The sequence below is a fragment of the Pseudorca crassidens genome, chromosome 15 (assembly GCF_039906515.1).
Source record: "Pseudorca crassidens isolate mPseCra1 chromosome 15, mPseCra1.hap1, whole genome shotgun sequence".
Classification (NCBI taxonomy): domain Eukaryota; kingdom Metazoa; phylum Chordata; class Mammalia; order Artiodactyla; family Delphinidae; genus Pseudorca; species Pseudorca crassidens.
The window spans coordinates 85,055,328-85,081,698 of record NC_090310.1 but is presented as its reverse complement, the minus strand read 5'-3'; the positions used below and the strand labels follow the sequence as shown (position 1 = coordinate 85,081,698).

At 55.6% G+C, this 26,371-nt stretch overlaps 2 protein-coding genes across 2 annotated transcripts; one reads left to right on the top strand and one right to left on the bottom strand.

Annotated features, from left to right (window-relative positions):
• Nucleotides 1-2,574: 2,574 nt before the first annotated feature.
• On the bottom strand, nt 2,575-7,052 carry TUBB1 (tubulin beta 1 class VI). Its single transcript, XM_067708620.1, has 4 exons — nt 6,996-7,052; nt 4,531-4,639; nt 3,764-3,874; nt 2,575-3,653 (listed from the first exon to the last, which is right to left on the bottom strand). The coding sequence occupies exons 1-4, from the start codon at nt 7,050-7,052 to the stop codon at nt 2,575-2,577; spliced, it is 1,356 nt and encodes a 451-aa protein (XP_067564721.1).
• Nucleotides 7,053-17,272: 10,220 nt separating this feature from the next.
• CTSZ (cathepsin Z) lies at nt 17,273-26,371 on the top strand. Its single transcript, XM_067708618.1, has 6 exons — nt 17,273-17,541; nt 17,997-18,160; nt 21,636-21,815; nt 23,948-24,098; nt 24,490-24,652; nt 25,750-26,371. Exons 1-6 carry the CDS (start codon nt 17,399-17,401, stop codon nt 25,858-25,860), a joined length of 912 nt encoding a protein of 303 aa, XP_067564719.1. The 5' UTR covers nt 17,273-17,398; the 3' UTR covers nt 25,861-26,371.

The window sequence follows — 26,371 nt, the reverse complement described above, 5'->3', positions numbered from 1 at the left end:
GGGAATAAATAGATCACAAGGCCGTGGGGCCTTCTTGGTACCAGGCAAATAAAAGTAACTGATAGGCAAAGGGCTAAATTCTTCCCAACCAATTCAATTAGAGATAAGTCATTCATTCGGGAGGCAAATGGGATAATTAGAAAAGAGACTTAGGGACAGGGCTTGTGGTGTGGAAAGGATTAAAAGTCAACTGAGTAAAGGACAGATTTCACTGCTCAGTAAAGATTCTTTGAGGCTCTTTCTCTGTGATTAAAAAATCCTGAACCGATACTGTGATGCCCTGCTGGGAGGTGGCAGGACCACTGTGTCCAGACTACCAGGGGGCCCTGATCAGATCTTGTTGTGGGTATTTCACTAACCACCTGAGTGATTTGTGAGGGATTCAGTCTCTTCACTCACGCAGTGTTCTCGTGTGTGAAGTGAAGGAATCAGACAAGCTCTGAAATTCTGATTCCACCGTCTTGGTCTCCGAGAGACCAATGTCGCTGTAGCAACCATACAGCTAAAGGAATAGGCTCTTCAAAATCACAGGGGACAGATTTCTTTCGGTTTCTAGTGGGGTTTTTGGTTTTTTTTTTTTTAATCTATTTCTACCATACGAAAGAGTAGGATGGTGAGATGCATTCTGAAAATATTTTTAACTACTCACATTAATCAGTCTGGACGGTTAGAATTCCAAGAAAAGGAATTTATTTAGTCCGAAATAAAGCAATTTCGCCATTTAAAATTGTATTTCTTTTATTTTAATGATTACTGTTGAGCAAACAAAAATCTTTACAGTAATATAAATCAGCAGGGTTTTTTTAATTTAGATCTTTATCCTTTCTTGCATCTATTTAATTGCCTTTTCAGGTTTGAGAAAGTGAAAAAAGTGCTAGAGGAATCGTGTGTAAATTCTTATGTAATCGCAGGTTATAAGTCTTTAGCATCTAAGGAAGTTATGAACTTCAAACTAGGAGTCGTTTAGGTGCAGTTCCTTAAATCTACTTTTAAATCTACTTTTGTTTTTAGTGCTTTTTGAACCACAAGTAGAAAGTATTTAAATTTTTTTTTTTTTTTTTTGTAATTCTGGAAATAGAAGACTTGTCATGATACCAACAGCGAGACAATTTTCTCTTGGTACATGTTTTAGTTATTTCCTCATAAGACTACATGAAAAGAGTGAAGTTTCTCAAAATGAGCTCCTGTCACCCATTCACCGGCTACCTCGTTACTGCAGATTACAGAGCAAATCCAGTTGCCTGCAAGTAAATATTTCCTCCTGTCGCCAGCTACCCATGGATCAAATAGGACAGCTCCGTGGTAATTCTAGAAGGCCATTAAAACCCTTGCGGCGCTGGAAGGGATGGCAGTGCTGTATGTCAGGAATAGGTAAACTGTAATTAAGAAGTTATGGATGATCTGATTACGCTTTTGTGTATCTGGTCCTGTTGTAATGTGAGCAGATTAAAATCATGTAATGGTTAAAGCTGCATGATCATGCAAACATTATGGCAACTTCTGCAAATTAATTTGAACTGTAAAAGTTCCCTAATGAGACGATGTCCTCCGTAACTGCGAAGGACACTGCAGCCACCGCTGCTCAATTCCTCCGTTTGAATGGTTGCTGAGCGCGCCTGTGCCCTTTTAAAGAACAGAGCGGCTACAGGGAGCTTTCAGGAGGTGATCGCCGCGTGAAAGTGAAAAGGGCATTTCGAGATAGCCTTTACAAGGAAAACCAGAGATGATGATTAATGAATTCTCAGAATCAAACATTAATAAGAAACTTAAACGTATGCAAATGCACCTATGTTAAAAGCCAGCTCTTCAGACATAAAGGCCAGAGGCTTGAAGTTCTCGAGGTTTGCTTGTCGTTTTTTGTTTTTTTGTTTTTTATTTTTTTTTGCCCGGGTATTTGTGGGAAGGAATGCCACTCTCCTTTCCTCCCTTTTGCCCTTTGCAGCTGGTACGTTGAAACGTACACACAGTCTCCACAATTTACTAGTGGACGCTGAAGCCCATTTACCTCTGCGAACCTCCTGCACGCCAAGCAGTCACCTGGCATTTCTGGAGGACGGCAGGTGTGAACAGGTGGGCTGCGGGCAGCGAGTTAAGAGAGAACCTGCAGGAAGAGCCTTAGCAGCCCGGGATGCCGAGTACAGATTCCGGGACGCTTACCAGCGTAGCTACAGCATCTACAATTTAACCTCAACTGCCGTGGCTCCCCGCGCGCTCACGTGTGGAGCCCTGGTGCCTGGCGCAGTGCTAGGCACACAGCAAATAGCCAGTCCAGATCTTTAAACAGAGGGAGCGCTTTACCATAAGTTCACCTGGCTATTAAAAAGAAGCGACTAGAGTGGGCAGGGGATATGAAGCTCTTCAAGGCTAGTCGGTGCCAGCAGAAGACCCTACTGCCCATCAGTACTTCCCCACCCGCGCAGTCCTGTGTTGAAGCTAATACTGGGTGGCTGCGTGTGGGTCGCGGTGCTACGGTGCAGAACTGGCCGGGGACGGCCGTGGGGACTCACTCATCCTAGGCGAGAACACTGGACGTGACTCCACGCCGCAGCCAGCCTCGCGCAGCTTCTCTCATGGTTAATGTCCCTTATCTCCTGGTTCCCTTTCTGCCTCGCCCCCGACCTCCTCCTTCTCCTCCGGAACTGCTTCGGCATCTTGAAGCTGTTGGTACTCGGACACCAAATCCTGGATATTACTCTCGGCTTCGGCAAACTCATTGATGTCCATCCCCTCGCCCGTGTACCAGTGCACGAAGGCCTTCCTCTTGAACATGGCCGAGAAGTGCTCAGAAATCCTGCTGAAGAGCTCCTGGATGGCCGTGCTGTTGCCGATGAAGGTGGCCGCCATGCTCAGCCCCCGGGGCGGGATGTCGCACACGGCCACCTTGACGTTGTTGGGGATCCACTCCACGAAGCAGCCGCTGCTCCTGGTCTGCACGGCGAGCAGCTGCGCGTCCACCTCCTTGGTGGACATCCTCCCCCGGAAGATGCAGGCCACGGTCAGGTAGCGGCCGCGGCGGGGGTCGCAGGCGGCCATGGTGTTGCGGGCGTCGAACATCTGCTGGGTGAGCTCGGCCACTGAGAGCGCGCGGTACTGCTGGCTGCCCTGGGCCGTGAGCGGCGCGAAGCCGGGCATGAAGAAGTGCAGGCGCGGGAAGGGCACCATGTTCACGGCCAGCTTGCGCAGGTCGGCGTTGAGCTGGCCTGGGAAGCGCAGCGACGTGGTGACGCCGCTCATGGTCAGGGACACCAGGTGGTTGAGGTCGCCATAGGTGGGCGTGGCCAGCCGGAGGGTGCGGAAGCAGATGTCATAGAGGGCCTCGTTGTCGATGCAGAAGCAGGCGTCCGAGTTCTGCAGGAGCTGGTGCACGGACAGCACGGCGTTGTAGGGCTCCACCACCGTGTCCGACACCTTGGGCGAGGGCATCACGCTGAAGGAGTTGAGGATACGGTCGGGGTACTCCTCGCGGATCTTGCCCAGGAGCAGCGTGCCCATCCCCGAGCCCGTGCCCCCGCCTAGCGAGTGCACGAGCTGGAAGCCCTGCAGGCAGTCGCAGCCCTCGGCCTCGGCGCGCACCGCGTCCAGCACGCTCTCCACCAGCTCGGCCCCCTCCGTGTAGTGGCCCTTGGCCCAGTTGTTGCCGGCCCCAGAGTTACCTGCGGCACAAGGGACTCGGTTAGCCCGCTGGGGTCGGGGGAAGGGTGTCGGCAGCAACACACCAGGAAGCGCTCCTCTCTTCCCGCTGGAACCTTCCAGGAAAACCTACCGTGGACAAAGCTGTCTGGTTGGAAGAGGGCCCCCAGTCGGCTGGATCGGATGCTGTCCATGGTCCCAGGTTCCAGGTCCACCAGGACTGCTCGGGGCACGTATTTCTTACCTGCGTGGAAAAATAGGAAGAAGTGAGCCAACTGCTGTTTTTCTAAAGGTTAATGTTTCATCAGAGTAGAACCCTGTGACACGGGTCCAGAAGAAAAGAGCCCTCCCTGAAGGTGTCTGTGATAGAAAGACTGGAAATCGTATCTGGGACTGCAGCAGCGGTCACACAGATCTGTAGAACGCTGCAGAAATAACTTTCTCCGTCGTTGTCCATTTTGTTTGTTGTCTTGCCAGCGACAGGGATTTTGTTCCTGTTGGAAATGATTCTACTTTTTATTTAAAATCCAGAAAGGGAGAATTCCCCAGTGATCCAGTGGTTAGGACTGCCGCGCTCCCACTGCCGAGGGCACGCGTTCAGTCCCCGGTTGGGGAACTAAGATCCCACAAGCTGTGCAGCACAGCTGAAATAAAAGTTTTAAAAAATTAAAAAATAAATCAATTCATTAAATAAAATAAAACCCAGAAAGGAAGGTCGGGGCCTAAACTGCTTGTGTTGAGTGTGCCCCCCTCCAGTGACCAGAGACCAGTGACCCTCTAGTGGCCAGTCCTGCCCTCGGTCACTCGGGACATCCCCCATCTGGAGTTCCCGTCTCACGGGACCTCCTCTCTCTGCCGCGTCCCTGGGGCTGGTGACGGGGGCCGACAGCGAGGTCCTACCATGGGCCTCGTTGTAGTACACGCTGACCCTCTCCAGCTGCAGGGCGCTGTCCCCGCGGTAGCTTCCGGCCCAGTCGATCCCATGCTCCTCGCCAATCACCTCCCAGAACTGAAAGCAGAAGGAGGGGAGGTCAGTGTCCAGAGGGACCCCGACAAGCACCAGGTCGGCGACAGCACATTGAGCAGAAAGACAGGAAGTGAGGGCTCCTGGGCCCGCTTCCGTCCCCAGCATGGTCTTGGGGGCCCTTTTCCTAACTGCCCACCCCATGGCGTAACGTACTCTTCACCTCTGCTCACCATGAAGTGAAGATTTTTTATGTCAGCCTGAACTGCTTCAATAAAATGTCAACACATAAAATATTAAATTGGATTTTGCTCCTGTTAAATTCAGGCCCTTGTGTACATTAATGCTGTTCTTTTAGAGTTTCTCATCAGAAGTGTATCTCTAGTTTGGCCTTACAGTGCTTCCAGCTAGTAAAGTATAGATCCCATTACGTGAAAATAAACTGAATTCTTATCTGATTTCACAATAATATCCCCTTTCACTTTGCGGATTTATTTTCATGCAGTTTTCCCAAAAGCCCCCCACTAAGACGCCTATGCGCGCTTTTAAACTGTGTGCAGTTGGATGATCAGGTATTCGCTCAATTCAGAATTATGCGTAGCTGTTCTCTTGTAACTACCTGAGACATACTACACTTCCAATCGCATTACAGTATCTATGAATATAGGTAGGTGCCAAGCTCTTTATATGGAATGGAAACAGTTACTGAGATAATAACCCCTTTTCGTTACCTGAAGGAGCACATAGTAAAGCGCAATGAAAATACATTCATTTATGTTAAAATCCCCTGGGGTGTTTTCCCAACCACATCTTGTAAATGATGGCTCTGATGTGGCCTTGGTCTTATGAACAAGATTACTTTATAGTAAATTATCAGCACTCTTCAGGGTGTGGGAAAAGAAAGAAATTTAAGTTCTCTCACAGCACAAATTAAATGTATGTCTTAAAGCTCTTATGGCCCCAAATAATAAGTAGTTGCTGGGCCTCTAACCACTAGACAACACAGTTCTGGATTCAGAGCTGAGACCCTGTCTAGACCCTCCTCTCCCTCCTGGGGTCCTTTCTCCATCCTGTCTTCCAACTTCAGCGCAGTTGGGGCCCATGCCTCCCACGTCTCTGTGTGTTTCAGTTTTGAACGTCTTATCACTCGGCAAGGAAGGGTGACACCTCCTTTGCAAGCGGTCCTTTTCTTTGCCCCGGGTTTTAAACACCTGTATTAAAAGACTTTCATTTTTTCATAGCTGCACTAGTTCCAATAGCCAAAAGTTGGAAACAATCCAAGTGTCCATTGACAGATGACTGGATAAACAGAATGCAGTCTCTCTGTAGGATGGACTATTATTCAGCCTTAAAAAGGAAGGAAATTCTGACACAGGCTACAACAGGGATAGACACTGAGGACACTATGCTGAGTGAAATAAGCCACTCACAAAAGGACGAATACTGTTAATATGAGACACCAAGAGCTGTCAAATTCATAGAGACAGAAAGGCGAATTGCGGTTGCCAGGGGCAGGGGGAGGGGAAATGGGGAGTTAGTGTTTCATGGTACCGAGTTTCAGTTTTGCAAGAAGAAAAGCATTTAGGAGATTGGAGGCACGACAGTGTGAATATACTTCAACATTACTGAGCTGTACACTTAAACATGGTTACGATGGTACATTTTATACCATTTTATCACATTTAAATTTTTTAAAGTTTTAATGCAATTAAATTTTTAATGCAATTCGTACTAGTAAAAGTAATTTCGAAATAGCAAAGAGACAGTTGTTACATAGTAGAACTGATCATCTTAAAATTAGGGCTGGAGACCTTGGGCTGTGGCATCTGTTGTTTAGCATTGGCCAACAGTACCAGGTATTTTTTAGAAAAATTTAAGGGGGAAGGAGAAAAACTGCTATATTCCAGAGGATATATTTTAATTATTTCTGCTGCTGGACCCAAAAAACTTTTAGGTTTACCTCTTTCATTTTCTGTTGCATTTGAAATAAAATAGTAGTTGATCTTTTTTAACTTTATAACATAAACATGGGAGGGAGGGAAAGATATCTTAGTAATACGGTGTAAAAATTTTCCCAAGAAACTTTGGAAAACTGTTTTGAGACAAATTCCTGGTTTTAGATATGAAAAGTTCATTGCTAAAGTGATCAGAGTAAAAATGGTTGACAGGTATATTATACACATGTAACCGTCAACAGAATTAACATGAATTAAATTAACCCTTTAAGCCTTTACTATTTCCTGGGTCTCCTGAGCTACAGGTGTCGTTTAATAAGTCAGATACCCACCAAGCGTCTCCATCTGCTGGGCTCCCCGTCCGTCCTGCTAACTTGGGGGATCTTCTGAGTTGGCTGCACTGTGGACCATGGAAAGGCCAGCACTAGTCATCGAACTTTCCTTACCTTGGCTCCGATCTGGTTGCCACACTGGCCGATCTGAATGTGTACGATCTCACGCATCCTTGCTTTGTGCCCAAGGGCAAGATCTTCACAGGGTCCCCAGTCTCTGGGAGAGCCGCCCGTCACCGCTGTGAGCCCCACACAGCTCTGGTCATCGCAGCGATGGGACCAGCTGACCAGGCTACCTCCCAGGGTGACCCGAGGGTGTGTCCAGCCCAGAGGCCCAGCCCCAGCCCTCCCCCTATCATCCTTGTGGAGGGGGAGTTTTTTCCTCTCCCAACACAGAATATTGCCTGGTCATTTCCTAGAGTTCAAGACCAAAGGCTGCCATCGTTCAAGGTGCGTGGAAGTCTGGCACCAGGCCTAGGCCTTCCATGGTGGACTCTGGGCACCAGCGCTGGCTCCGGGCCCCAAGTTGGTGAGACTCCTAGCTCACTGGGGTGACCAGGACCACCTCCAGAGAACTTTCCCATCCAAGCCAGTTGTATTATTAGAAATCCTGTTGTCTAAACACATCGCTTGACAGATGAGGCCACGAATCCCAGAGCATGAAGTGGCTTCACCACAGTCATACATACGACCACTAAGACGTCTCCCCACCCTCCCTCAAGAACCTGCCATGACTCCCTCGCCTGCAGCCGTGCTTCGTCTGAAAGCCACTGGTGGCGCTGAGGTGACCGTCAGGGGAACACGGGTGGACAGTTTTTATGTTGTATACTTGGATGTTAGTAGAAAAAATTAACTAGTATGTGTAGTAGTAAAATGATAATAAGAGAAAGTGTGCTTTTTGAACTTGGCCAAATTTGTCTGGGTGACATGGGATTCTTGGGAGTTTGGGAAACCACAGTCAAGACGTAGAATCTGAACTCCCTGGCTTGGGACTTCCCTGGCGGCCCGGTGGTTAAGACTCCACGCTTCCAATGCAGGGGATGCGGGTCTGATCACTGGTGGGGGAACCAAGATCCCACATGCCGCGAGGTGTGGCCATAAAAGTAAAAAAAAAAAAAAAAAATTAAAACTTAAAAAGATACTTCTAAAAAATAAGTAAAGAAAATATACTCCCCTGCTTGCCATCAAAGCCTTTGCTAACCTGGCCCCAAGCTTCCTTCCCAGCACCGCCTCCAAACTCTGGTCCTGAGAAAGCCTGTGTGGTGAGGACTCTGGAAGCCAGCTCCCTCGACGCTGGGCCCTCAGGTTCTCAGCCCACGACTGCTCTCGCCCAGCCCAGTGTTCACACTGGTGTTCACTAGCCCCTCCCTGACATGCCAAGGCCACTCTTCATGCAGAGGCTGCAGCTGCTCCGTCGGGCCTTCTGCCCAGACCAGGGCCTGGCTGCCCCCTCGACCCCCAGCTCTGTGCTTTATTGCCCCTTCGCTCTTGTCACGGGGGGCTCACTGTTTGCTGTTGGGTCCTTTACCAGACGATGAAGTCCCGTAGACCCAAACGGACTCCCAGCCACATCTCCCTGATGCCCAGCAAGGGCCAGCCACACAGGAGGTGCTCAGCCCAGCGCTCCCAGCAAACCACGCCCACCAGCAGCCCCCGGCCCATCACCTCTCACCCCGCACGCCCCAGCCTGACTGTCAACTCCTAAACCCCGTGCCTTTCTAGAGGGCTCTGGGGGCCCATGACATGAGGTCAGTGACATGGGCAGGGAAGTTACTGCCAAAGGACTTTCTGGGGAAGATAGCCTCTAGTACTCCCAGGAGTTCAACCACAGAGCAAAGACCTGAGCTGAACACTGGGAAGGAAACCCACAGGTGGGGAAGAAGGACTTTGTCCCGCGGAGTCAGCAGCAGGACCTCTCCTGTCCGTTGTCTGGTGACCTCACCGGCCGTGTGCTGACTAAGAGCCCCGTGTGACTCTGGGTCAGGTCCTGGACCAGAGGAGGAGTTGCTGTAAGGGACACAACTGGGACAATTATGGACATTTGAATACAGACTGTGTAGATTGGATAGTAACAGTGTAGCCATGTTATAATCTCTGAACTCCATCTTAGCCCAGGGGCTATGCAAATGCAAATCCTTGTTTTCAGGAGATATTGCCAGGTATTCAAGGTCACCATGCAACTTTCTCTGAAACAGCTGGGCAACAATAACAACGTGATACGTGGAGAGAGAGGTTAAGCAAGGCTGAATCTTTCCAAGCTTAGAACAAGGTGAGGACTCTGGCAACATTTCTTAGTTCAGAAATTTCTTCCTACTCAAAGCTGAATGACCACATGACCCACACCTGCTTCTGGTCCAAACTTGGCCTCTCCCCAAGGTAAAGAGACGAGGAGACTGTGTACATCCAAGAGGAAGAAATCTGCATGTGCTTAGCAGTATTTTTCACAAATTAAAAAATATGCAGAGGGGAGGGTTAAATTCGGAGGGGAGGGATAAATTCGGAGGTTAGGGTTAACAGATACACACTACTATATATAAAATAGACAACCAACAAGGACCTCCTGTAGAGCACAGGGAACCATACTCAATATTTCGTAATAACCTATGAGGGAAAAGAGTCTGAAAAAGAAAAGTATATATATATATATATATATATATATATATATATAGTATATAGATCTAGTGCTGTACACCTGAAACTAACACAATATTGTAAATCAACTATACTTTAATTAAAGAAAATACATACATACACAGAATGAACCTTTCGGTTTCCAAGGAAGTCACCCCACTCTCCCTACCCCAGTGCCTTCGCCCCTTCCTCTTCCCTCTGTGTCCCCACCTGCCCAGCCCGCCCTCCCCTGCCCAGCAGACTCTGAGGCTGGAGCACGAGATCAGACCCTGGGGGGTCAGGGACACCCCCCCTTTTGGTGGCCCCAGAGCTTTAGTGGCAGTTTCCACATACGGTTGTGTTTGCTCATTACTTCTACTCCTGCCTTATCTCCTCACCAGCATGGGAGCTGCTGTGTCGTTTCACCTTTTGAGTCCCCAAAGTGCCTGATACATAACAGGGCCTCAGTCAATGTTTGTTGAGGGCAGACCAACAGCTGGGCGAGTTTGAGCAGCCCTGCTCAGAAGGGCGTTTTCTTAGAGCCGAGAACGTATTTATCCTCGAGTGTGCCCTCATGGGTGGGGCTCGGTGCCGAGGGCGCTTTCCTCCGTCCCCTAAGAGGTGGTCCAGGCTGAAAGCGTAAACTGTTCCAAAGAACAAGGATGTCAGGATCGAACGTGGAGTCAGCACACGAGCTATTTTGGGACGCTGCAGGACACGGTGGGGGGCAGAGCTGCTGGGAGGGCCCAGGGGCTGGCCTGAGGGACACCCTTGATCTCCATGTGTTCACTGCAGGCCAGAGGAGCAGGGCGCAGCGGGCTGGGCACGCCAGCCTCCACCCTGGAGCACGCCTCTCTTGGTCACCTCAGTTTGCCAGGTTTCCAGATGAGCGCTTAAAAGGTTTTTCTGTTAATGGGGCAGCTGGCCAAACGGCGGAAGAAGAGGAACCCTGTTTGCTTTGATTCCAGCGCGGCCAGCAGTGTTTACTCAGCCTGGGCGGCATGTGCTGAGCTTGGGATGCTGCCAGGGGCGGGGGTTGGGGGTAGGGGGCGGATGCCAGGCAGAGAGGCTGCGGCTCAGCAGGGCCCACCTCTCCCCAGACCTGAGCCGTCTCAGCTGGAAAGCGGGATGACGGTCCCGAGGCCCAGGTCTGCGTCGAGGACTGAGCAGCCCTCAACACCCCTGGGCAGGCAGTGTTTTCCAAGTCAGCTTCACAGGATGGAAGGCGGCGATGCAGCTGACTGCGTAGACGCAGCAGCACCCTGGGTCCTGAGCACCTACCGTGTATCTGGCCTAAGCTAGCTGTGGCACACAGAGCCCTCCATCTGGACTTAACACGTCCGGGTAGCACAGGGTGGCTGGACACGCAGCAGGTCTGACGCCAGCCTGTCTCTGCTCCCCTGTCCTTATTCATGAAGGGACCTGCCCCCTGGGGAACGTGCGCCCCTCTGGCTGCCAGGTTAGCGAGAGCCAGTGAGGAGCTGAAGACACAGTGCCTTTTTCAGTCCCCGAGAAGTGGCCCCTTCCCGCCACACAGGTGAGTGTGTGACAGTTCACGCGGGGGGAGACCCAAGGTCTGCTCTCCTGTCAGGCTGAAGGTGACCCCTTGCCCTGAAGCACAGCAAGTGATTAAAAGCGGCCATCTGTGATGAATGACAAAATCATCTGGATCTCCCCTGAGAAGGGCTGTGACAAAGGCAGGTGATGGTGACGGACCCTGAGCGGAGCTTCAGCGGGGCAGAGGGCAGGAGCGAAACTGCCCTGTGCACCAGGGGTGACCCCGCTCGCCCAAGGACACTGAAATCATTAAGTACCAGTGGCCAGCCCTTCGTCGCGAGGAGCCGTCCTCAAGAAGATGGGGTGACAGCAAGCCCCTTCCTGGATGACACTCGGGTCTATTATGGGAACAGGACCAAGACGATAAGGAAAACCAAGCGTCATCCAGAAACGCCACATCGGCTGCTGCCACACTTCCCCTGGAGATGACCCCAGTGGCCGGGTGGGGCTCCCCCAGCCCTGCATTCGGCAAATGAATGATTAGGAGAAAAACAAAGTTCTCAGAGAATTCATTGATTTCATCCGCCCCTGATCTTCCACTTCCTAGGGCATCATACTTCCTTGCATAACTTAGAGAAGATGGGTGAATTATAGTGTTTGCTTGTGATTCAGAGGTAGAAATTTTTCCAAATGTCTTAGCGAGAAAATGACATCTGAGGAGCCATTAGGAGTGACTCAGCCGGGTGTGGGCAGATCATCAGATGAACTGAGTTCCACTTGCCTGTACTCTGCTTCGTCGTGCGTTCTCTTACTGTAAAAGAAAGTTCGGGGAGGATGAATAAGTAACTGCAAGAAGAAAGGGACTAACTAAAAAACTAGTCACTGTTTTTCACTAAGCCAGGCTGCCCAGGTCCACGGAGGAGTTTGAGACCTTCTCGCCATCAGGTGGTCCACTGGACCCGAGATGGTCCAGTGCCGTCTCTCTGGGTACATTGAGAATCAGCGTCCTGGGCTGTGGCATCTCTGACTTGCAGGAGGAAACACACACACAGAAACACATACACACACACACACACACACACACACACACACACACACACACTTCCCGTGGGTTGACGTGATTCTGAGGGTGTATGGAGACGTTAACCTTCTCGGTTGTATCTCTCCCGTCTCCCAAGGTGTGCAGCTCCCGATTCATAATGTTCAGTGGCAGAAAGAGAGATAAACATAACATGTGAAATCAAGCACAAATATATACTTCTTCCAGCTCCGTGTTTGTCCAAGAAATCTCCATTTTGTCTGTCTCAGAAATCCACTCGTTTATCCAACAAATATTGGCTGATTACTATTTGGGGGGCTCGAGGGACCTCGGCGAAGTAGGAAATCCCCTCCAGGAATGAGAGACACACCTGCCGAGTTCCCTCTCTCTGGCCGTTACCAAGTTCTCTGCCACCCATCTCTCTTGATACCTCTTTTAGCCCACCTCTGGGCAAGGGGATGGTTCCTCTCCATCTGGTAGAAGAGACTAAGGCTTGGAGACGGACCCGACAGCTCAAGTCCCAGGATGATGCGGCAGAACCAGAGGTGGGTCGCAGGTCTGCGGACCTCTACATCTAGGGATGACTCCAGGTGTCAAGAGGCGGACCGGCCAGACAGCCTCCAGCTGGGCCTTTCTCCTCACCTCTGGTCCATAACTGGGTCCTGTCAGCCCTGCCACCCAGACAGACGTGCCCATGCTCACGATCTCTCAGCAGGATCCCTCACCTATCACCACCAGCTCACCTGTCCACGACCACAATGGCCTCTACCTGACCTTCCATCCATCCTCCCAGAGCGAGCTCATAGAACACAAAAGGTCGCGCCCACTGCTCTCCAGGGAAACTAGCGGCCACCAGGGTAAAACCGTTGCTCTTACCGCAGCTGATATGTTGTTCAGATTGATGGGAAAAGCCCACGGTCGGAAGCAGGGAGGGAGCCGAAGGAGGCCGAGCGGGAGGGAGGGACGGGGAGGGCTGGGTGGGAACCGGTGCATGACGAGGAGCCCTGCACCTCGAGGGCAGCGGCCTTCGGGCAGCGGGCAGCATGGTCTTAGATCCCAGAGCGCCAGCAGCTGAGAGGCGCGTTTACAGCCCCGGGACCTCGCCCTGCCGCCTTCTTCTCCAACCACCTCTGCTGCCACTTGGTCGCCCCTACCACGGGTGCTGGCCTTCCAAGGCCTTTGCACACACTCTCCCTTCTGCTTGAAAGGTCCAGCACTTTCCATGGCTACGTCCTCATCAGTCAATCCCAACTCACTGGATGGCTAAGAGAACGTCCCAGAGCAGATACGCGAGGCCCTGTCTCTACCAGGCCCCATTTGCTCTGTAGCCAGCACATTCTTCTTCGAGCCTCTGTTTCCACGTGGCCCCTTGCTAGAATATTCGCCCTGGGCAGGCGGGGACTGACACTCCTGTGCCCCCAGGGCTGGGTCAGTGGCGTGGCGCAACCTAGGTGGTCAGCAATGTTTGCCGACTGTCCTTTAGAGCGCCAGCAGACTGGACCAGGTGAAAGGCCCGGGCCGCTCTGCAAGGGCTCCTGGGCCAGCACCTGGGTGGGCTGGACGTGACCTGGCCGGTGGGCGGTGGCCAGCGTGTTCTGAGGTGTTACTGACAGGTGTGACATACTCAGGAATGGGACCCCCAGGAGCCGAGCTCCCCCCCCAAGTGAGGCTGTGCGGCCAGCAGAGGGTGTGGTGGCGATGGCATTTGGGGACCACGAACTTGACCCACATTCGCTGCAGAGGGTCAGCGTGAGCATCTGACCCAGTGGCCACGTGGATGGAGGCGAGCCTGCAGCTGGCGAGGGGACCACGGTGCCCTGCGAGCCAGACTTGCCTTCTGTCACCGCCAGCATCTTTAATGACAGATGCGGTATCCAGGATGTGGCTCAGCTCAGGAATGTGGAGCCATAGGAAATGTCTGCAGCCTACCGGGTGCGGGCAAGCAACATGGCACGAAGGAAGGAGAGGAGAGGACTTCGAGGCGATTCCACGGTAAACAAAAACTCACCTTTGTTCTTCTGCTGCCCGTTGGGAGACCGGGCCGGCCCTGGCCTACCTGTAAAGTGTGTGATTTCTTTACTGGGACGAGGGGACAAGTCAACCTTATTTTTAGAAGCAAATAGGCTTTTGCGTCGTGGCCTTGGATCACATGTTCGCCAGGAGACTTTACGGGGCATTAAAAAAGAAAAAAGGAACTAGACTCAAACCCGCCACCCGTGAGCCTTGGGCTGAGTACCGGTCTCTCAACCTCTCTGGAGCCTCAGTCTTCCCACCTATAAAATAGGTGACAGCATCGGATTCCCACCTCACAGGGTTGTTTGGAGGATCAAATGAGAAAAGAGTTTCCCAGACGGGAGAGCCTTCTAGACTGTCATTTGTATCTGCCTGTGGACACAGCCCAGGGGGCGGGAGTGCAGGGATGCCGGCCGGGTTCCCAGGGAGAGGCCTTTGTCCTGGTTTCAGGGAAGGGTCTGAGTCTCAAGTATGCGTTAGATGTGCTCCACACGGGGACACACAGGTGAGGATGGCCTGAGGGCAGCCGACCTTGGGGCCCTGCCGAGCCTCCTCTGTTCCAGGCGGATGAGACAGTCATGATCTGCACGTTGCCCTCACAGGCATGCAGAGCGGTGCCAGGAAGGGACCGCACAACCTGCCGCTCAGGTGCACCTGCTTCGGGGAGAGCCGGGCGGCCAGTCCAGCAGGTTCTCCTCTCCCTCCGTCCCCGCGGCGTTTGAATTTCACCTGTGCGCCTTCAGAGACCTCCTAGGGCCAAATGCCTTCGGCTAACAGAGGCGGTCAGGGCTGTGGCCCCCTCCCTCAACAGAACACAGCTCTAAGGGACCCAGTGCGGTTTCAGTGACCCCTAAAGTGACGCGGCTAGCTCACCCCTCAGAGCCGTGGGCCAGGTGGACGTGCATCGGCGGACCACAGCCAGGTTCAGAGGGGAAGAAAGGGTCCAGGGGCTCGGCTCCGCGTTGGACCCGTCACAGGTTCTGAAGAAGCAGAGTGGGTCACAGGAGAACTCATTTACTTCTTCTTGCCTTGAAAGTTGTGGTTTCAAATGTCTGGCCTCCCTCCCCCTCCTCCTGCCCGATTTTCCTGTCACTCTCTGAGTTTGAGCTGCTTCTAGGGCAGGAAAACCCTGCTGTATCACCACCTGTCAACGCTGGATGTCCTATTCGTTTCCAGCCTGAAAATGTCACCGTCCCTCCCTTTAACCTGCATTCTCCAGGGCTGAGTGCTCCCTGACCCCCAAGCCCCGCTCTGACCCTTGCTGCAGGCCCTGGCCTACGGAGGCTGAGTCATCTGGCAGGCCCAGCTCTGCAACCTAAGGCTCAAAACGAAAACAGGGCACCTTGGGCAACCCGGCATCACACCACGTGCTCTGGGCCCTGTTGACGGCAGAGGTCACAAGCCCATGACGCCGGCCCTGCCTGTCATAACACTGACGCACGTGGACCTCCTTGGAGAATCCCAGGGCGCCTTCAGAACATCCAGGTCTCCCAACACGGCAGGTACCGAAGAGCTTGTAACCCGGCACATGATTTTCACCCAACGTTAGGGATGCAGCCCCAGACCTCACAGCAGTCATCAGAGGCTGGGCCTAGGGACCGTCTGTGTCCCATGTTATAAAACTTGTGGTTGGACTTTGCACCTCTTGGGCCCTGACCGCTTATGGGGACTTGGGGGGCCCCAAAATATTTGTCACCCTGCAATATTGGGACCATTCTGATCGTTCTTCAGCAACTAGGAGGTTTTAGCTTGTTCTTTGGAGGAGACCAAACACCCACCTCTTAGGAAGACCCCACCTGGATGACAGATGTCACGGGGGTCACGGGGACAACCATGCCGGCTTGTTTCCTCATGTGGATGGAGGACAGATTGGCTGACCCACCTTGGCCGTGGAGGAAAGAGGGGTAGGAAGGGGAAGTCCTGGCTGGCAACTCCCTTCCCACACCTGCTACACCGGAGGGAAGGGAAAGGCTTTGGCGCCAGGGCCAGGACACCTGTTCGGGCAAATCAGCCTCTGCAGACGTGGTTTCTGTGCCCCCATCCCCACTGCTCAAACCTGGACGTTTTCTCACGGGATCGGGGTGGAGGGTGGGCAGCTCCATCCCACCTCCTAACCAGGAACTGACTCACAGTAAGGGTTCGGAGGAGCCCACTTTCCAGGAAGATAAAAGACACCTCGGGCTTCCCTGGTGGCGCAGTGGTTGAGAGTCCGCCTGCCGATGCGGGGGGCGCGGGTTCGTGCCCCGGTCCGGGAGGATCCCACGTGACGCGGAGCGGCTGGGCCCATGAGCCGTGGCCGCTGGGCCTGCGTGTCCGGAGCCTGTGCTCCGCAGCGGGAGGGGCCGCAGCGGTGAGGGGCCCGCGTACCGCAAAAAAAAAAAAAAGAGAGACACCTCAACACATAGACCTCAATAGGTAGAGGCCGTGTCTATACATTGCCTCAGCAATAGCGTGTCAGGAGCAGGGACTAAGCCCTCCTGGGATTCCGTGGGTGCCCCAGGGCTTCCAAGGGTCGTCACAGAAATGGCTGGAAGTCCACGGGGCAGCCACCGTGGTTTCTGATTGCAGGTTTGGTGTCGGCAGAGGGAAAGAGGGGGTGGGTGTGTGGGGATGCCCATGTCGTCCAGGGAAGAGCAGGGTCCCTGCATCTGAGGACCCTATAGCCAAGGCTGTGGGCCCTAAAGCAAAAAGCCTGGACCCTCTTCTCCCAGGACCAGGGAGGCCATTCTGTGCTCAGCTCAGGTGACCGCCACTCAGGAGGAGCGGGGGGAGGGGAAATTCTTGAGTTACGAAACCAAGGCCCCCAGGGTCCCACTTCTGCTTTTGTTTCTCTGTTTGAAGATGAAGCACTTTGTCAGCAGAAACCTCACCCAGCAGCTTTGGAAGTTGGAAAGTAGAATTAATGATTCAGGCCCACATGAAACCAGGGCACAGTCCTGCGGGGAGACCCCCTGCCCATCCCCGGAGGCCTGGGCCCACGTGGGATGCGGGGAGAGGGGCACCTCTCCAGGGCCAAGGGTCCCAAGAATCCAAGGTGGGGATGCCCGAGAGTGAATGAGGTCTGACGGATGGGAGGCTCGTGGCTGGTGGCCGGGTCGGGTCTGGGGTCAGCCGAGGCCTGGCGCGTGACCCGAGTCCGGGCGGCGGGCCGTGCGGCCGGGCGGGGCGGGGCCGGGTCACCGGGGGCAGCCGCGCGCCCCGCCCCGGGGGAGTGTCCCGCCCGCGCGCAGCCACCTTAAGGGCCGGGCCGGGCGGGGCGGCCGGGGCGAAAGCTGGCGGAGGAGCTACCGGCGCGGGATCCGAGTTAGGATCCGAGTTGGGATTCGAGTCGGGGTCAGATCGCGCCGGCGAGGGAGCCATGGCGTCGTCCGGGCCGGCGCAGCTGGTGCTACTGCTGCTCGTGCTGCCGGCGGGCGCGGCGCGGGCCGGCCTCCACTTCCGCCCGGGCCGCGGCTGCTACCGGCCCCTGCGGGGGGACCAGCTCACCCAGCTGGGGCGCAGGTCGGGGCGGCTGGGGGGTGGTCAGGGGCTGCCCATCTCCCGGGGCTTCGCGCCCTCTCCCGCCTGGGGGACCCTTCCGCCTCCTTGGGGTGCCAGGAACCAGGACGCCCAGCCTCCCTTGACCTCTGAGGGTCAAGGCCAGCCCCGTTGCTTTGGGGGCGCGCCCTTTCCCATTTGCGGGGTTGGACGAGGCGCACCGGTGCAGGAGGCAGGCTAGCCTCGCCGCCCTGGCATTTGGAGCCTCGCTGGCGGAGCGGTCTGGTTCCTGCACTGCGGGGGCGCGTGTGTGCCCTGCCCACTTGAGATTCCGAGCGGGCAGGGGCGTCTCCCGGCTGAGATGGCCCTCTCCCGCTCGCTCTCAGTTTGGGGAAGGGAGAGGGCGCTGGGGAAGGTGCCTGCGCGCCCGACCCCCAGGGGTCCCAGTGCTGATTCCGGTGGTGGTGGTCTGTTCCCAGGACATATCCCCGGCCTCACGAGTACCTGTCCCTATCGGATCTGCCCAAGAGCTGGGACTGGCGCAACGTGAATGGGGTCAACTACGCCAGTGTCACCAGGAACCAGCACATCCCCCAGTACTGTGGCTCCTGCTGGGCCCACGGCAGCACCAGTGCCATGGCGGGTAGGTCGGGGACTTCGGCCCCTCTTGACTGTGGGCCAGGAGGGCCCGTCCAGCTGCCTTCTTTGTCAGTACCGGCAGCTGCAGCCCAGGGTCCTGGGGGCCTGCAGTTCTGTGCCAGGACTCAGCCTGGCATGGGGCGGTGTCTGCGTCAGGCCTAAGGGAGCGGACGCCCGGCAGTCACAGGACTGAAGACCTGTGACAAACGGCTCCCAGGAGGCTTATCTGTCCCGAAGCTTGTGAGCTAGGCTCTTGGGGCTCAAACCACAAACTCACCGAACACCCTGCTGGTGTTTGGGTATGCGGAAGAGAAGCTGCTTTTCAGCGTAGTTAATATTTGAAATGAATGCCAGCCCTGGGCTTGGAACATTGAGCAAGGCTGGCTGTTTCCTCATCTGGGCCTTATCCGCCTGGCTGCAGCGAGGGCGGGAAACCTCGAGGCCGGGAAACCTCGAGGCCAGGATTGGGGGGCGGGGAGGGATCCGAAATCGGCGCCGCTCCAGAAGGCTGCTGGGCCTGCCTTGGTAGGGGAGGGAGGGGGACTTCACACCAGCCTGGGCCTTCATTCAGCTCGGGGTTCCGGGAGCCTGCAGTCACGCCGGAATCTTTCGAACTCCTGCCCTGTGGCACTGTGTTAAGCCAGTGTGTGGCTACCGCCCCTGGCCTATGCTGGATGGCTCATCCCATGTAAGCCTCCTGGCTGCCCTGTGATTGCTCCCACTTTGCAGATGAGGAAACTGAGGCTCCGGCAGGGAGGTCAGGAGACTAGGCCTTTATGGGAGTGACAGCTGGGAGCAGGGCACGGAAGCTGGGCTGTCTGTAGGATGAGGGGTGGGGCTGGCGTCTGGACCCCAGGGCCAGCCAGCTGCACTGGGGGCATCAGGCAGGGCCTCGTGGGGGCCCCGCCCCATCTCTCCTGGGGGCTGGGTTGCACTTCTGGCCCTTCAGGGAGGAGGAGGGTGGGGGCGGCTAGGCTGAGCCCCATTTTATTTTATTTTATTTTAAAAAGTGTGTTTTGGCTGCACCGCGCGGCTTGCAGGGTCTTAGTTCCCCAACCAGGGGTTGAACCCCGGCCCACAGCAGTGAACACGCTGAGTCCTAACCATGGGGCCACCAGGGAACCCCCTGAGCCCCATTTTAAGCTGTAGGAGCTCTTCTGGGCAGCTGGGGAGGTCCCTGACCGGGATGGAGAGGGACAGGGCCCCTGGAGAATGTGGAGCAGAGGCTTAACCCCTGGAGCCGCTGGGAGACTTCAGGGGCCCAAGGCGGGCAGGCAGGCAGGGTGTAGGCGGGCCTCGAGCCAGAGGCTCAGGGCGAAGGCCTGGCAGGAATGGCGCACTCCCTGGCCTGGAGGAATTGAGAGGGCCTTTGTGGCAGGGGCCTAAGGGTGGGTGGGGGAAGCTGAGAAGGTCACCAGGGGCCCTACCCCCAGGGGAGGGGCCCGGCAGAAGCCTGAGGGATCTTAGGGAGGGAATCACATGCCAAGATTTGCATCTGTAGAGGAGGGCGGGGCCTGGAGGCGATGGCGTGTCCCTGCTCAGAGGTCCGCCCTCCACCTGCTGGAGTGGAGTCTCCTGGGCAGATGACTGCTTCTCCCCTCTTGCTCTCCAACCCCTAACGGCCTCCCTAGCAGCAGGCGTCCTCTTCCTCTTTCACTGAGAAAACAGAAGCCCCCAGAAGGGGACTTCCACGGTGCCCGGCCCAGCTGCCACCTTCCCTCCTGTCTCCGGCCGTCCAGCGTCTGAGCCCCTGGACAAGGCCATCCCTGCCGATGCTCAGACCTGGCCAGCGCTGAACCCCACCCCGTCTCCAGCCGCCACCCCACTTCTGGGCTCCTGGAGGGGCCTGCAGTCCCCACCTTCTCCCTGCTAACCCGACCCCCTCCAGTTGCCTGCCAGCTCCTCGCCAAGGTCACCGGCTCGGGGCCGTCAGGGGCAGGTCTGGTGGTTGCCCCTGGGCCTCGCCCCGCCCTGTTGTGCTCTATCAGCCCCTCCCCGAAATGCTTTCCTCGCCTTTAGCCACAGGCCCCCAGTCTCTGTCTCACCGGCCCCAACTTCATCCCCCACCCCCACCCCGCTTAACTTCTGGACATTGGACTCCCTGGGACCCTGCACCTGGACTCGGCCTTCACGCCCCCCCGCGGGACACCTCAAACCTCACGTGCTCCTCCTTTCTGCCACCACCCTCACCCCCAAACCGGTTCTTCCCCGGCCTCCCTGATCACTCCAGGAGAATGCTATCCCTCCCTCGCTCAGGCCCAGGCCCAGAGGCAGCCGGCCTCCTGCTTTCCACCCTCAGAACATCGGGCCGCAGGGCTGCACTCTACCTTCCAAGCACTGCTGCGGAGCTGCCGCCTGGTTCGCCTGCTGCTCTCCTGGTGGAGCAGCTCAGACCCAGGCCGGGTCCCTTTTCTGTTCCGCTTGAAGCCCTGCGAGGTTTCAGGCAGATAGAACAAAACCCTGACCTGCCCGCAGAGCCTGTGTCAGCTGGCTCCCTGTTCCGTGTTGGGACCCAGTTTGGACACCAAGAGCTGAAGAACGGGCCGGTACCCTCAGGCGGGAGGGGTTATTGGGTGAAGCAGTGTCAGCTGCAGGGTCAGCGAGGCCGGGGAGGAGGCTCGAGCGCCCAGGGCGGGCACGGTGGGAGGCTGCTGAGGAGCTTGGGGAGACCTGCGGGGGCTGGAGGGCGGTGCTCACCCGCACAAGGGGGTCCGCGGAGGAGCACTGGGCGGTGCATCCAGGGGCGCTGGGGGAAGGGCTGGGGCACGTGCTGGTGACCGGCCGTGGGTTCCACAAGCCCTGTGGGGCCGCATGTAGAGCCCTGGGGGCCCAAGGGCCTAGGAGGTGACCCCAGGGGTGTAGGGGGCCGGGGGCTGCAGGAGGGAAGGATGGAAGGGGGCGCCTGGAGGGGGCTGCTGGTGGGTGGAGGGCCTGGCCGCTTGCTCGCCGTCATCAGGGAAGGAACAGGAGCAGCTGTGGTGAGTTCTGACCTGGAGGTGGGAACTCGGGATGCGGCCACGAGGTGGGCGGCTGCGGAATCTTCGCTCCAGGAGGGCGGAAAGCAAGGTGGCGGGCCCGTGGTATGGTTGGCTGCAGGGCCCCACAGGATGCTGTCTGTACAGGGAAAGGGGGGCAAGGAGCGGGGGGCCGTGGCTGCCCTCAGCCGTCCCCAGCTGCCCCGTGGGGTGTGTGGGCCCAGGCGCATGGGGAGTGAGAGTGGGGTCGCCGACTGGCCCCTAGTCTGGCTCCCCGGTGCCCTCGGGGATCTACCAGCCTTCAGGCAGGACATGCCCGGCCCTGCCCAGATGACATTCGTAGTGGGGGGAGGGTGGGCATCGGTACCAGGAAGGGCCCGGGAGGCCTCTCTGGAGAGCAGGGACCCCAGGGAGCAGGGGAGGGCCCTCCAGAGAGGGATGCGTGGCCCCCGGGGTGGCAGGCAGTGGGGTGGGTGCTGACCAGCATGGGTGCTGCCCCCGCAGACCGGATCAACATCAAGAGGAAGGGAGCGTGGCCCTCCGTACTGCTGTCCGTGCAGCACGTGATCGACTGCGGCAATGCTGGCTCGTGCGAGGGGGGCAATGACCTGCCGGTGTGGGAGTACGCCCACCGGCACGGCATCCCCGATGAGACCTGTAACAACTACCAGGCCAAGGACCAAGGTAGGGCCTGCTCATCTCTCTCTCTCTCTCTCTCTCTCTCTCTCTCTCTCTCTCTCTCTCTCTCTCTCTCTCTCTCTCTCTCTCTCTCTCTCTCTCGTGGCCGGGGCCCTGGGAAGGATGGGACGGAGCTGGGAGCCCCCTCCCGCTGTGTGTCTAGTGGGACGGGGGGACGGGAAAGGTGGGGCCTGGCATCCTTGGTGGGAAGACCAACAAAAAAAGGACTTGGGATCTCCAGCCTGCGTGCCCGGCAGCCAGGCCGGGCCCTGGTGTTTGGGTTTTGACGTGTTGGCATTTTGGTGGTTTCATGGCCCTTTGTAAGGGGATCGCTCATCAAGGGAAGAGTGTTTTCCAGGAGCTGGGAGTGGCGAGCAGGCAGGGAGCAGGCGGGCCTGGCCTGCTTCGAGACCCTGGTCCCGGCCGCCTGCGTCTGGGTGGATTTGGAGCCGAGGGTGCTGCACGGACCAGCGGATGCAAGCTGGCCTGGGGCCCTGGAGTCGGCACGGTCCTTTCAGGGTGCTCCCCTTGGAAACCCAAGGAAAGAAAAAGCCCAAACCCTAACCCCACAGTGGGTAGTTTTAAGTCACCTGTCTGAGCTCCCTCGTAACCAGAGCAGAGAGCTGAGACCAACTCAAAAGGCCTTTTGAGACAGGAGTGGGGAGGACGGGGGTGTGTGTGGGGAGACCGGGGGGCTTTTCTGCCCCCCCTTCCATCTGTAAAAGGTGTGCTCAGGCCCCTGTACCTTCTGAAGGCGCCATCCCACGCCCACAGGCTGCCCCCGCCTTGCCTCCCAGGCCGTATTGCCCGGCCAGCAAGCATCTCCCCAAACTGGTCCAGTGAGTTGTTGAAGTGATAGATGCAGCAGGCGTCAGAGAACCAAGAAGAAGAGTCCAGGATGAAGGGGAGCAGGGAGGGCCCCCGCGGGCTCAGAATCGGGAACCAGGTGGTCCTCGGAGCCCTGATCCACCCAGAACCGGTCTTGTCTGTCCTCGGCCAGGCCCCTCCAGCCCACCTGGGACAACAGGGCCAGATGGAACTCATCGGCACCTGATTGTTTGCAATAAGTAGTCCTGTCTTTTTTTTTTTTTTTTTTTTTTGGCTGTGTTGGGTCTTCGTTGCTGCACGCGGGCTTTCTCTAGTTGCAGCGAGCGGGTGCTACTCTTTGTTGCGGTGTGCGGGCTTCTCATCGCGGTGGCTTCTCTTGTTGCAGAGCACAGGCTGTAGGCACGTGGGCTTCAGTAGTTGTGGCTCGTGGGCTCAGTAGTGGCTCGTGGGCTCTAGACTGCAGGCTCAATAGTTGTGGTGCACGGGCTTAGTTGCTCCGTGGCATGCAGGATCTTCCCTGACCAGGGACCGAACCCATGTCCCCTGCACTGACAGGCGGATTCTTAACCATTGCGCCACCAGGCAAGTTCCAGTAGTCCTGTCTTTGTATTAGCAAATGTGGCCACAGATCCACCTTTTTTCAGGTTGTCTTGGGCATTTGGTGTCCAAGGGACAAATTAAACCAACAGTTTAATCCTCAAGGAGTTTAATGTCTTGGGGAAGGAGTCTGGATAGATACAAAACTGTAACAGAAATAGGTAATGTGAAAGCAGTAGAAAGTGGTGCTGTGGGCCAAGGCAGGATGGACAAGGTGAGAAGTAATACTGTCTAGGGCCCAGGAAGGATGCAGGAGACGGTGTGGAGTCTTCCAGATCTAATAGCTGCACTGTTTTTTGAGGCCTAATTATTATACCTTCTCAGACCGAAAGAATAAGAAAATGCTTATTTTTTCCCCAAACGTGGGGAAACAATACAATCTTATTAAAAGTGAATAATTTAATTACACTCTATTCTCAGCTGTAGAGTATTGTGCAAAGGCCTTTGTCCCGGCTTTCAAGGAAAAGTGGAGCTTTTGAGCACCTACTGTGTGCTAATTAACGTTTCTTTCCACCGAGGCCCGGGAAAGGCTTTTTGTAACTCCTGCAGCTGAAAGCAGAGGGTAATTAAACACCCGAGGGCAAGAAGATTTCCATTATTAGCTGATGGATGGAGCCTTCAGTTAGACAAGTGGAGTTTGGGTCTGGGCGTGCTACTTTGTTCAGGGATTAACGGGGAAATGGCCTCACGCTGACTTTCCGTGCTGTCCCCAGAGTGTGACAAGTTTAACCAGTGTGGAACATGCACTGAATTCGGAGAGTGCCACGTCATCAAGAACTACACCCTCTGGAAAGTTGGCGACTACGGCTCCGTCTCCGGGAGGGAAAAGATGATGGCAGAAATCTATGCGAAGGGGCCCATCAGGTGAGCTTTGAGACCCCTGCCCGCAGAGGGCGTGCACGCTTCTAGTAAACGGGACCCAGGTGATTTTCACCCCTTTCCTTCTGGCCAACTTTACCCACAGGGCTGGAGACAGCTGCCATGTGAGTTTTCTCAAAAGTAAAGCTCAGTAGCCCATGTGCCCCTCGTAGGATTATTGTGAGGGAAGGACACATCCATGGACAGCTCCCAGAGTGTAGCCAGTGCTCTGGGGCGGCTGGTACAGCTTTGGTAGGGAGGATGCCAGGTGAGTAACTACAGAAGTTTGGGCAGAATCATCAGGTGCGTGTTATTTAAGTTGGATCCACACGGCTCTTCCTAACAATGGTCAACGATGGCTATTGAAAGCGCTCATTCTCTCTCTGCTTGCTCTCAGCTGCGGTATAATGGCAACGGAGAAGATGTCTAACTACACCGGCGGCATCTATGCTGAATACCGCAACAGGGCCTACATAAACCACATAGTCTCCGTGGCCGGCTGGGGTGTCAGCCATGGGACGGAGTACTGGATCGTCCGGAATTCATGGGGCGAACCATGGGTAAGACATTTCCACTGCGACTCCTCTCACTTGGATGGTTCTGGGGGTTTCGTAGCTGAGAACCGTGGCCCTGAGCAGAGGGGCTCCAGGCTGCAGACACGTGGGGTGAGGTCCTCCTGCGCTGCACGGGGGCTGTCCCCGTCCTGTGCCTCGTAGCGCGTTTGCAGCTTCCCCGGCCCCTACCCGGTAGACGCCAGATGCTCCTCCCCGCTCCCCAGCTGTGACATCCAGAAAACGGCTGCAGACATTGACAGATGTCTCCCGAGGGGGATGGGGGCTGAGAAGTGCTGCTTTAGAAGTTTCCATTTAGCTAGCTTTTATGCCTTTACAACCATCTCATTCTTTTTCTTGCCATACTTTCGGCTCTCCTAAGTAATACCGTGGAGTTTCTTCAAAAATACTTTTTGAGTTGAGTCAAAAACCCAGGGGAATTAAATTAACTGGCAGAATTTTCGTTTCTAAGACCTAGTATTAACCATTAACAGCTGAAGACACAAATTCATTGTTATGAAATCAGGGATGGTGATTTTTTTTTTTTTTTTTTTTTTTTTGCGGTACGCGGGCCTCTCACTGTTGTGGTCTCTCCCGTTGCGGAGCACAGGCTCCGGACGCGCAGGCTCAGCGGCCATGGCTCACGGGCCCAGCTGCTCCGCAGCATGTGGGATCCTCCCGGACCGGGGCACGAACCCACGTCCCCTGCATCGGCAGGCGGACTCTCAACCACTGCGCCACCAGGGAAGCCCAGGGATGGTGATTTATGTCGAAGTGATGAAATGTCAATATTTTTTATTAAACGACTATAAATGGGGATATTAATAGGTAGTCGAGTCATCTGGTCTAAAGAGTCGATCAACATTTTAGTTAATTAGCTCTCGGCAGAACAGGGCCATGCACCCCTCGTGTTGAATATTAACCAAGTTGAATATTTCACAAAAGCTATTTCCGAACAGGGGTCCCAGAAAAGGGAAGGGTCAGCCGAGCGGGTGGCTGGGACGCTGCAGACCCCCCGAGCCTGAGGCTGAGTGAGGAGGGGAGGGGCTCCCTCTACTCGGAGCGCAGACGGGAGCTGAGCTGATGCGTGGTCCCACTCCTCACAGGGTGAGCGGGGCTGGATGCGCATCGTGACCAGCGCCTACAGAGGTGGCATGGGTGCCGCCTACAACCTCGCCATCGAGGAGAGCTGTACATTCGGGGACCCCATCGTTTAAGGCAGACGTCTCCAGAGGAGCGGCTCTTAAAGAGATGATCGCATGAGCCGTAACCAGAGGGGATCCCACCTTCACGGGCACTGGGGTGGTACTGCCGTGGTTTGAAGGAACTGGGGGTTGGCCGTCACATACGTGATGGCCGGTGACGGCCCTGGGCGCCCAGGAGGGACGGCCGCCGCGATGCCGCACGGGCTGAACGCGTTCTGGGGTGGGGCGGGGAGTCGCGGCGGGGGGACGACCCAGCACCTGCACAGGACGGCTTCCTGCCGGGAGGACGGCAGCGCACCATCTACCTGAAGAAGCGTGAGCCACCAGGCAGCGAATGATGTGACCTCCGTTTTCTTCAATAAATGATCTGGCGACTGTGGTCTGTGATGTATTTAAGAGGTGGAACATTTCAGACTTGTCATCACCAGTTCCTCTGTCACCCTGCAGTCAATGGTGGGGCCGAGGGGGGATGGCGATCTCAAGTTGCCCAAGGGATGAATAAAATGCACACTTCACAGCAGAA

Excerpts from the sequence above, each read along its gene's own strand:
- TUBB1 (XM_067708620.1), bottom strand. The coding sequence starts at position 7,052 with ATGCGTGAGATCGTACACATTCAGATCGGCCAGTGTGGCAACCAGATC. Across the intron at positions 3,875-4,530 it reads GTACTACAACGAGGCCCATG|GTAAGAAATACGTGCCCCGA; the intron begins GTAGGACCTCGC and ends TTTTCCACGCAG. Across the intron at positions 3,654-3,763 it reads ACCAGACAGCTTTGTCCACG|GTAACTCTGGGGCCGGCAAC; the intron begins GTAGGTTTTCCT and ends CTTGTGCCGCAG.
- CTSZ (XM_067708618.1), top strand. The coding sequence starts at position 17,399 with ATGGCGTCGTCCGGGCCGGCGCAGCTGGTGCTACTGCTGCTCGTGCTG. Across the intron at positions 17,542-17,996 it reads CTCACCCAGCTGGGGCGCAG|GACATATCCCCGGCCTCACG; the intron begins GTCGGGGCGGCT and ends GTCTGTTCCCAG. Across the intron at positions 24,099-24,489 it reads TATGCGAAGGGGCCCATCAG|CTGCGGTATAATGGCAACGG; the intron begins GTGAGCTTTGAG and ends GCTTGCTCTCAG.